Below are 11312 nucleotides of genomic sequence, written 5' to 3' on the forward strand. Positions count from 1 at the left end.
TACGTGACAGTGGCAACTGTCTGTACATCTGACCAATTTTAGACCTTGATGCCTCCAAGTCATTACGAATTTGTATGATGTGATTACCGATATGACAATGGACTCGGGCCCATACGGTATCCAAAGCACCTGCCAATGATTCTAATTAGTAAATTCAAATACAATTACAATTACAATTACGTAACAACGAGAATAACTAATAAAATAATACAACTAACCTGTGGATGATTCTAACCAAGTTTTCACTGCTGAATGTTGGCTCTCAACTCTGCAGTTGGTGGTGTTACCAAAATGAAGAACCTAGTTCGTCCAAAATTTCACAAATTTCTCCTTATGACAAAGCCAAGTTCTCTGAACATACTGAATCGCTTCCAGATATTTTCCCCACCTCACTTGCATGGCAGTTAGAGCACGATCATACTCCGCCTGTGTGGTTGCATTCACGATTTTGAACCATCTCCCAGCTCTAAAACTGACACCAACCGTCTTGTTTCCAAACATCTTCGTCACCTTAGCCTCCACATCTCTGTTGATGTGCCATAGACAGAGTAAATGTGACGTCCCTGGAAAGACTTCTCTCAAACCGCACATAGCCCAAGATCACGGTCTGAAATAAATACAGATGGCTCTTTATCAAACCCAATCAACTCCCTTAATCTCTGCAACACCCACCAATAGCTAGCCGTGCACTCGTCGCGCATGAAAACATATCCAACTAGAAATTCTGGTTTGTCGGTGTCACGCCTACTATCTCAAAGAAAGGCATGTTATATCGATTGGTCTTGTAAGTAGAATCCATACCTATGACATGTGGGTATGTGCGGAGTATGTTGCCATGATCGGGTGCACCATAAATGCATGTTGCAAAACGTTGTGATCATCGTTCGTGAACCAGTAAATGTATTTACTCTCTCTCGCCAGATGAAGAAATTGCTGAACAACTCCTCTTCCTTCGGACATCTCCATCCTGAAGTCATTTCGGCAATTGTAAATGTGTCGGATGTTTGGATGATCATCAGGAAATTTCTCGGCAATAGTGGACATGATGTTACGGGGAGCAACCTTGGACTTTGTCATGTCCCGCACAACCTGTTTTGCACCCGGACTCAATCCGCTCACTTTACGGTGACCCTCTGGGTACACAATCATTGGGTGGTTATGTGTCCCGGTGTGATCATTTTTCGCAATGATCTTCCAACTTTCGGTGCTGACATCATAATATATCTTGATGTAGAATGGACAACCATTAGCTTTGGTTTTGGTGTCCTTCCGTATCGCGTTCTCCAAATCTCTCGGCTTGCTCCTTCGTGACCGATCACATCGCAAATACCGATACGGCCGACCATCTCTGGTTTTGTTATAAGACGATTTCACCAATATAAATCCCAATTTTATGGAAACACAATTAGCCCATGTAACAACATCGTCAAATGTAGGAAAAAACGTATCGGTGACAAAATTCCCACTATAATTCACACCGTCACCGCCTTCCTCAGATTCCATATCCTATACAAATTAAACAAAACATGCTTTATGTCAAAATAATAATTTAAAAACAAAAATAATAATAATAATTATAATTAAAATAATAAAAATAATAAAAACAATACTAATACTAATAATAATAATAATAATAATAATAATAATAACAATACTAATAACAATACTAATAATAATAACAACAAATACAAAACAATAACAAAATTAATGATAATAAAAAATTATAACAACAACTACAAAACAATTTATAAGACCATAACATTAATAAATAAATAAATAATAATAATAATAGTAATAATAATAATAATAATAATATTAATATTAAAATTATATTTCTACTAATTAATAATAACAATATCAACAACAACAACAACAACAATAAAAATAACAGCAACAACAACAATAATAATATCAACTACAACAACAACAATAATATCAACATATTACTAATAATAACAATAATAATAATAATAATAATAATAATAATAATAATAATAATAATAATAATAATATAAATAATAATAATAATAATGAAACAAAAAATAAACATATTACTAATAATCATATTAATACAACAAAATTACATTAATTATCAAATACTAAATCACAACAATAATCACAAGACCACGAAAAAAAAATACATAAAAAAAAACTTAATAAACATAAAAAAATTTAAATAAACTTACTTAACATTTAAAAAAAAAATAAAATTAATAGGGACATCCGCCTAAAATTTCCGGATGTCCTAGGTACATCCGCCTGAAATTTCCGGATGTACCATGGAACATCCGGATTTTTTAGGCGGATCCCATCTTCCGCTTGAAATTTCCGGATGTTCCATGGTACATCCGGAAATTTTAGGCGGATGTACCTAGGACATCCGAAAATTTTAGGCGGATGTCCTAATTACCGAAAAAAAAAACTTACAAAATGATCCGACGCATTCTCCGGCGTACATATGTTCCACTCGCCGTCCATGACCCAAGACCTGTCGGAAAATTTAACGATTTTTGAAAATAGAAAATTTAGGTGGTCGTGGGGACCGATTTGGTTGCAAGGTCGTGGGGACCGATTTCGGGAAGCTCGGGACAGCAATGTCGTGAAGTGAGGGGACCGTTTCATGTATTGTGTCCAAATGGGGAACAAGGTCCTTTTTATAACCCAAATTGCATAAAAGGCATAGTGGTCCATTCAAGTCAAAAAGGGAGTGTTACCTGGTAATTTGGGAGCGACAAATAGCAGTTGAGATTCAAAAACCCTTCTTCAACCTCCCGATATTGCTACAGATTCCAATTTTCATGGCTTCTCTCTTCAGAATATCCCGAAAATGTCTTTCTTCTTCATCTCCCTTTTCCGGCAACCGACTTTGTTTACCTCTTCGACGCTTCCTCGATTCTCCGACACAAATTCAAACTTACTCTTCTGAAGCGGCAAAGCTCCGATCACCGTTCGATTCCAACATTATTCGAATTATTCGCACTGAGGTCGAATATCAGACTGAATATGCTCCCCCTCAAGAGGTATTATGCAAATATTTCAATTTTTTATTCTGCAATTGGTAAAACTTTGAAATGTTGATATTATTGGTTATTGAATAAGATTGCATTAGATGGTTTTATTTCAATTGGTATTGTTTTTGGAAATTTTACAGAATAAATGAATGATTTTGATGGTGTGACTTGTGAAAGAGTATATATCATAATTTCATGTGATTTAGGGGAGTAATAGAAAATGGGTTTATTACAAATGGATGATTCTGGAAATTTATTACAACACATCGTTATTTATTTTTTGTAAATATTTCATGTTTTATTGAAAATGTAGCTGTGAGAACTATGGAATGGGAGAAAGAAGTGACTTTCTAGACCTAAAATCGGTTCAAAGTCTAACAAGAGTGATAGAAGTAGAAGATAATGATACATAAGCAGAATCGAGTGCCCTTTACCTGAGACCTTATGGAGTAAGGTAGTGCTGTTTAGGTGAAGTACGGGTGATGTTACTGATTATAGTATCTTTTCTGTCAGACACGTTGATGGTATCTCCTTTAGTTTCCATGGAATTGGACATGTTAAATGTTGGTTGGATGGATCATAGGGCTTCTAGTAGTAATGCGCGGGGATGGAATGATGGGTGTGACTGTTAGTGTGAGACTGTGAGAGTTGGTTATATCAGCTCTTGGTTGCAATTAGAGCAGAATCGAGTCTAAGTTGGAGGTCTGGTTACCGGAATTAGACTGCTCAAGTAGGATTGGTTTAGAGGCGGATGTAACTGTTGGCATGAGTTGTGGTTTTAAATGTGTGTTTTTTTGCAACTAAAGCAGGATGCGATGCTAAATTGGAGTTTTACAGACAAGAGTTAAAATTTTGAGGTTTTATGATAAGGACTTATTACCAAGTGATTATGTAGTTGGAGTTAAGTTTAGTATCAAACTATCAACAAAGAAAAAGACCATAGTACAGCAAAGTTGGATTGGATAATTAACTCTATGTTAGTGTTTATAGCCGTTCTAGTATCCAGGGTCTATTGTACAAATTACAAAAGCTTAGAGATGTTGATCAAACTGTCACTCATATGATTTGTGACGGCTAAATATATAGAGAGGAGCAATGGGAGATTTTTTGGTGACTAATTTGTCTCTTAAAGTAAATGAAATTCATATAGGACTGCTTAGGCCAGCCTATTTAAATTTTTTAACAATCAGAATATTGGGTGATCAGGATTGTTTAAATAAAGAGGGTGACTGGAGCTGCGTGAGGATGTGTGGTTACACAAGGAACATAGAGTCCACAATGCTGAAATTCACACTAAAAAAGAAATGAAAGTCGATTATGTTAGTCTGGCCATTGTTGAGGGGTGGATGCTTGGTATGGCTGTATGGGGATTAGAGACTTGGAATTTTGTTGACCTACAAAGAAACTGAGGGAAGCCAGAGATGACATGTGTTGAGGTATTAAAAAGGACAAAGGCTTTGGGTCTCGTAGAACACCTGATGGTTAGTGGAAAGGAATGAAGGGGTAGAATTTATGCATTTGACTACATTCATCTTCATGTAGCTGACCCCTTTTTGGTATTAAGACTATGTTTATCTCCTTCCCTTGTTTGTGTTAGAATTTTTAAGATGAAGGTGGATGATCTTGCTCCCTCGCTTGTATCAGATTTTTTGAAATGAAGATGGATGATCTTGTAATATGATAGCACTATGATCACCTATAGACCTTTAAGGTATGATTGTCACATGTTGCATGTTGTGGTTTTTTTGTCATTGCCACATTTTGACCAAAGTATGAAATTGATCTGGCAACACATTGGGAAGGAAAATTTGACATGGGCAAAGTAGGAGAATAATGTTGATGAATTTTTATCAGGTTACTTTCGACATTATTTGGGTTGAATGTGAAAAATGAATAATGAATCATGGGCCAGTGTATCTACTGGCATCCCATTCAGCTGTTAGAAACCTTGGGCAAAATTAGTTTTAAAAATATTCTAAAAACCTTTTCATTTTCCAAGGACAGCACATTAGTACATTCACCTTCTTTCCATTGTTGCAGTTGTAAGAATGGCTGCTATTATCTATCTAAACTTATTTTATCTGAATATGCAGCCTCCTGCAAGTTTCAGTTTCTTCTCAATTGAAGACCGCCCAGGCGAGCAATTTGTTAGGCTACGACGCAAATTCGGCGAAAAAGAAGATATCAAAATTGAGGCTACAATGTTCGATGGCTGTGTATCTGACCCAAAAACTGGGGATGATGCCGACGGCGAAGATACTCGTCTTCACATAAGCTTGCTGGTTGACATATATAAGGGAGAAGGATCTGATGGATTAGGATTTGTTTGCTCTGCATGGCCAGATGGCTTGGAGATCATGAAAGTCTACATGCTTCATGGGAACAAATTGTTGCCTAAAGCTCACATGGGTCCTAATATAAGGTACTGCTTCCTTTGCCGTAACAGCTTCATGTGCTTAGCATGATAGTGTTTGATTTTGTAATTATGATGGTTACAATGATCATGAGCATTTTCTTTGAGATTTTCCTGTTTTCATTATTTTTCAAAGTAGTGGAAATGTGGAATAGTAGTAGCTCCACCAAAGTTTGCCAAAGATTAATAATTTACATTATTGTATACCGAGCATCAGAGATAATAAATATATGTAATTAATCTATGTATTCAAGATTGGGGTGTGTTTTTTGAAATCTATTGCACATCTTGCTAATGATTAGTGCTTTTATCTTCTCAATATTCATTGCACTCTACTCCCTATTCCAGTTTGAGACTTTAAAAAATGTGGTTTTTTTTTTTTTTTTTTTTTTTTTTTTTTTTTTTTTTTGAGCTCTTGGTTGCACACAATTTTGGATTGTATAATAGGCTAGTATACATTGTCCCCAGGAATCTTATTGCAATGTGACTTAAGATTTCTGCATTACCTAAAGGCCTGTGCTAGCCACTGTTTTAGCTTGGCTACAGCTCTTTTCTCTGTAATTGACATGATTATTGTTTTATTACTTCAGAAAACTGGACCCTAAACTCCGTAAGGCACTTCATCAATACTTGGAAGCAAGAGGAGTGGATGGTGAACTTTCTGTTTTCTTGCATCATTACATGGTCAACAAGGATAGAACCGAACTCCTGAGATGGTTAGAAACTGTCAAGTGTTTTGTCGAAATGTAGAGTGCCTTTCTGGCAGCCTTGGAAGATCAGATGTATGGTAATGGCATTGAATTTACTTAGATTTTAGGGGGTATAGAATGTTCCATTAACATAATAATTGTTCATAATATGCAATTTTGCTCTATTCTCTTTTTTGAATTGCTTGCTTGCTGAATGTTGACAAAATTGATATATTTTGAGATCAATTCATTATTGGTGTGATGACATGAGCAAGGGCAGTTATGCTAAATCTAAGTTAGATTCTAACTCCTCATCTTGACAAGCTGTTAGGAGATGATTGTGTTAGGTAATGAATAATGATAGCTAACTTGAGACTTAATTAGGCTGCTTCCACATTGGTTTGGCTCATGACACCTTGGTGTGTGTCTCGGAATTGTACATGATGTTTAACACTGCCTTTTGGATCTTGACTACGAGTTTATTTCAAATACCAGTCTCTTCCTGCTGGCTAGATTTGCTATGTTAGCTTTCGTCAAATAAGAAATTGGGTGACAAAAGCATAGAACTAGAACTATTGGGATGCTAAGGTCAACAATTTTCTTCATTTGGCTGCATGTTAGTCGCATGATTGCATCATTTGCCTGATGCTGTACAGAAGCTTTACTAAACAGGTGAAGGTTTATTAGCATGTTAAACATAGCTTAAACCTATAACCAGATTTCGAATGGGTTAGTTGTTTTACTTTTTCTCTACCTGGGTTTGGTGGAAGTGGAATTCGTGGGCCTATTTTAGTGACTGAAGTTTGATGGTTTAATTGGGGAAATTAAATTGGTTTAAGGGATATAGTCCCAGATACGATCATGATCGCAATAATGTTTGCAAAAACCTTTTTTACGAGTAATGCAGTTAGCTTGCTACTTTGCAGCCTAAGATCACAGTTGCGGTTTGCTTAATAAAACCTTTACAATGCAGTAGAGATGTGAAAAAAGGTTGGCTTGTAATGGAAAATTATGATTGATTGGGCTGCATATTTATTACATCCATTGATTGGGCTTCATATTTATCACATCGAATTTTAAATCTTTGAATGTGCTACAGTTACAGATTTGCAGTCATTATATTTCATCTTTGGATCTGTAAAACCCTGTGTTACAATCTTCTGCTATTTCATTTTTTTTTCCAAAAAACAAAAAACTTCTGTTCTTTATAATCTGCTTATTGTCCTTTATTTCTCTTTTTGTTCAATCACTTTCAATAATGAAGGGCTAGTCACATTTCAGTGTTTGTTTCTAGAGTTGATATTAGTATCCAGCCTCATTATTGTTGATGATCATTGTGTTGTTGATTTCAATTTAGTTGGATTAGCTGAAAGCTGAGAATATCTTTACAGCTTTAAGTTTGAAATCAACGAATTGGAAGGTATGTAGAATTGCAGACATCCCACTAGTTATGACATCGGAAGCTCTGTACCGTTTAATTGTTTTTGTCTATTCACGATACTAATTCCTATAAGAGCTTTGTTGTGGAAGCAAGGCAGCTTGAAAGTTGTATACGGATTAATTGGATTTTTTATTGAAACTTAGATGTGGTCTGTGGTCCAGGTCGGACATTGCCCATTTGGATACCGGGCCTAGTGGACCAAATAAGCCCCACCCAGTTAGCCTCAGTTTATTATTATAAATGAATATAGTGTCGTGTAGCTCTATTACTTCGTTGGCCGGTCACCAGCTCTGCTAGCCCAACCCGCTGCCCATCTCTATGTGAACTATTGATATTGTTGCTTATATTTGGTGATAGTAAGTACAAATTTAAGGTCTGAAGACTGAAGTATTGCTTTGTGACTCTCTTAACTACTAACTGCATAATGTAGTAAACTAATAATTTATGGACTGTGTTCAAGACCTGTTAGACTCTGCTAACTTCTCCACTTGCAGAGTTGCAGTAGGGTGTATCCGGTAAAGTTGCAGATAAGCGGTCTGCAAGTATATCAACTTGCCCCCTAAGATCTGTAAACCAATAATTAGCTGACAGTGGCACGAAAATAAATGAGGTTTGATCTCTGACATTTGTAGTCGTTTACGTTACTTATTACTTTGAAAACTAGCACCAATAGATTTGTTGCTGATTGGCTGCTGGAAAGTCTAAACTTCAATTCTTTATACAGCACTTCTAATAGTGTGTATGCATTTCTATTTATGTGATCACATATAAGGTTGCTCGAGTTTCTGTATCATCAGCACTGCTATGATGATTATATGAATCGATGGAATGAAGTAAGATACCTCTACATAGAGGTAGTAAGTAAGCCAGTCAGGGGAATTATGACCACGATATGAAGCAACTGTACACGCCGTGTTGAGAGGTGAGGCAGTCCCGGCAGGCTTCTTAATTGTCAATAGTTAGTTAGTTTGAACCAGGCCTGTGGTGGATAACCTGCTCCCAACCCACCTGCTGCTTTGCTTGGGGGTGGGGGTGGTTGCAGTTCGAGCTGGGGCTGGGCCAGGCCATGACTAGAGACAGGCTAACCCGGCCCACTGGCCTCCGCAGCCATCCCCTGTAGGGGAAATAGATTGATGGTTTATGGCATGATGCCAAGTATCCAGAAGGCTATATAACTCTATCAGATGCCTACCTCTAGACAGTAGACAGTAGACTCTAGAAAAGTTGGTAGAAGATTTTTCACTAGATATCACTTGCAAAATGCCAAATGCATTTTATGTTGGGTTTGGTGTTTCTACTCTCTTGTCTTCTATTAATAATAGCATTATTAATTAAACATATAGAATTTGAATATATTGCTTCCTATGCCACTTTAAATGCTTTTTTCTTAGAGTTCTACAGTTGATTGGGACACTTTGCTCACAGTTCGTGGTACATTATCATCCTTGTATGTCAGTTATTGTCTTATAGTTTAAAGCAGGATGAATTAGATTGTTTACGAAATCTTAAGCTGAAACATTGAAGAATAGTTTTGCAGATTTTGGCTGTCTTTGGTTTACAAGATTATGAACATGAAGTTAACTCTAACTTTTTTATAAGCTGTGTATTCGGATGTCAACTAAATTAGTTGGTTAACATCATGGAGTTAAATTTTGTCTACATAATTGCTTTTATGACTATTTCTACACCCAAATTAAGCTGAAAAACTTTCAAGGAAGAAAAATCATTTTTACCTTTTGTCATTAGAAAATTTACATGATATAATCCCAGGAAGTAAAGAGAATAATTAAGCTAATAATTTTCCAAGCATATTGTAGCAAACCCCCTAATTCTAGATAAGAAAAGAAAAATATTCCTGTAAGAAAAAAAAGTTCAAAGCTTGAGGGATAGATCAAGCTTTGTAGATTCTTCTGAATTACTTTTAATCTGAGTATCTCCAGTCCACCAGCCGCCACTGGTGACACCCTCATCCACTATATTGAACCTACCAGGTCCACCTCTGGACGACGGTCCTGCGGTGACACTACCATGGTAGGTCTCTGACACTAGCTTCCCTACGGCGGGTTGCTGTTCGATAGGTAACCTTAACCACCCATGATGTCCGTACACATTTCCAGAAGAAGACATTGTCATATTATTATTAGGAGTTTTATGGATCATTGAGTGTACCTGAATTCCAAGAGATCTATTGGGAGAACCATGTAATGGTAATGAAGCAATGTTTGAGTAATTGTGGTGCTGGTGCAAGTAAGGATACCCAAACGCTGCTGCAGTCGCAGCGATTGTTGCTCCTATTCTCTGGTTTCTTTTTGCAATTGTACGCTCTCGTTTATGAGCATTTTGGTGTCCACCTAACGCCTGCGAGCTGTAGAATTTTCTCTGACAGTAGTTGCACGAGAATACTCTAGGCTCGCAGTTTTCTGATCCTTGGGGAGGAGATTCTGACGAACTCTGAGATGATCCTACGTTTATGCAGTCGATCAGATTGAGTTCCGCGTTGAATTCATTACATGAATCTTCATTAGAAAGCATTAAATCTAATGGTATTTGTGTCTGAGATACTGTTTCTTGCTCTGCATCCTGATCTTCTAGTTGTTGTGCTCCTTTGCTTGCTTTATGTTGCTGATGCAGTGACCTGTACAGGCGTTCTTGTGGCAGAGCTTCTTGCGATGCTGAGATCGTGCTCGATGTGCCCGAAAGGCATGGCTCTAGCTCTGCTTGTTCCATCAGGTAAATGAATTTTCTGCACTCACTGCTGCTATTTTATATGAAGAATTGAATGAACACAAGAAATTCACTTTTTTTTTGTTTGAGTGTCACTTATGTTGATCTAAGAGCAAGAGACTTATTTATTCACCCCACAAACTTTTTTTCAATTTGACACTGCACGTTATGCCTATATCTAATCTAAAGGGGCCTATGGCTAGTCTATTCATCTTATTTATATATTATTCTCATGGAATATGAATGTGCGCCATTTACTATGCTTGAAACCAATTAAATAAATGAGGGGAGAAGGGATGACAAACTCAACTCCGAACGGGTAAAAAAATAATTTAATTTTAGGGGCATTTGTGGATTTTCCTGATCAAATATGGAGATATATTTGGAAGAAAGGACTTTAAATATTGGATGTTTTTGTGCGTCTTTGAATTAGGACTATGACGACAGCGACAAGGAAATTGTGTACATAATCGCTTATAGGGTCTCTTGATTATTCCCTTTCTCATTGGTTAAGTGGACCCCATATAAGTTGTAAAGATGCATATTTGGCGTAGAACTGGGGGCATATGATAAGAGTTTTGGTTAGAGGTGATAAGTTTTGATATACAGTACACATAAAATTTGTCAGTAGGCAAAGTGCCTAAAGAGTGAAATTTATGTGGGCTTATACCTGTTGGAGGTTAAGGAGTGCTCTAGTAATGGGGGACAAAGGTAACCTTGTACTGCAGATTAGACTATCAGTTAGAGGCAGCTTGTCCCATGTCACTTGGGGTTTGTTCCTTTTGTGAATTTTTATGAGGTGCCGCTTTTTTTGGACTTGGGGTGTTCCCTACATTAATTATTTTGCCACTAACTTAATTTACTACTTAATATTATTCATTAGCCTCCTTGTGCACTTTGAACTAAATTAGTTGTTTACCTCAATCTAAATTATTGCTAGGGTGGTACCCAACTGGATACTTATCATGACTTCTTAATTCCCACCAAATGAAATCATAGAGAAGTGATAGAAAGCCCAATTTTCTCATTGTTCA

The 11312-nt window shown here is 36.7% G+C and overlaps 3 protein-coding genes across 3 annotated transcripts; 1 reads left to right on the plus strand and 2 right to left on the minus strand.

Moving 5' to 3' along the window:
- Positions 1 to 801: 801 nt before the first annotated feature.
- On the minus strand, positions 802 to 1503 carry LOC110733735. The gene has a single exon (XM_021913821.1). It carries the CDS (start codon positions 1501 to 1503, stop codon positions 802 to 804), a length of 702 nt encoding a protein of 233 aa, XP_021769513.1.
- A 1217-nt stretch (positions 1504 to 2720) lies between these two features.
- Positions 2721 to 6297, plus strand: LOC110733651 (uncharacterized protein At2g39795, mitochondrial-like). Its single transcript, XM_021913728.1, has 3 exons — positions 2721 to 3020; positions 5105 to 5433; positions 6015 to 6297. Exons 1-3 carry the CDS (start codon positions 2799 to 2801, stop codon positions 6172 to 6174), a joined length of 711 nt encoding a protein of 236 aa, XP_021769420.1. The 5' UTR covers positions 2721 to 2798; the 3' UTR covers positions 6175 to 6297.
- Positions 6298 to 9247: 2950 nt separating this feature from the next.
- Positions 9248 to 10656, minus strand: LOC110733652 (zinc finger protein 3-like). Its single transcript, XM_021913729.1, has one exon. It carries the CDS (start codon positions 10279 to 10281, stop codon positions 9427 to 9429), a length of 855 nt encoding a protein of 284 aa, XP_021769421.1. The 5' UTR covers positions 10282 to 10656; the 3' UTR covers positions 9248 to 9426.
- Positions 10657 to 11312: the final 656 nt, after the last annotated feature.

This window comes from Chenopodium quinoa, unplaced genomic scaffold (assembly GCF_001683475.1).
Source record: "Chenopodium quinoa cultivar QQ74 unplaced genomic scaffold, ASM168347v1, whole genome shotgun sequence".
Taxonomy (NCBI): Eukaryota; Viridiplantae; Streptophyta; class Magnoliopsida; order Caryophyllales; family Amaranthaceae; genus Chenopodium; species Chenopodium quinoa.

Coding starts and splice junctions, on each gene's coding strand:
- LOC110733651 (XM_021913728.1), top strand. CDS start 2,799: ATGGCTTCTCTCTTCAGAATATCCCGAAAATGTCTTTCTTCTTCATCT. Junction 3,021..5,104: donor AATATGCTCCCCCTCAAGAG/GTATTATGCAAA, acceptor CTGAATATGCAG/CCTCCTGCAAGTTTCAGTTT. Junction 5,434..6,014: donor CACATGGGTCCTAATATAAG/GTACTGCTTCCT, acceptor TTATTACTTCAG/AAAACTGGACCCTAAACTCC.
- LOC110733735 (XM_021913821.1), bottom strand. CDS start 1,503: ATGGAATCTGAGGAAGGCGGTGACGGTGTGAATTATAGTGGGAATTTT.
- LOC110733652 (XM_021913729.1), bottom strand. CDS start 10,281: ATGGAACAAGCAGAGCTAGAGCCATGCCTTTCGGGCACATCGAGCACG.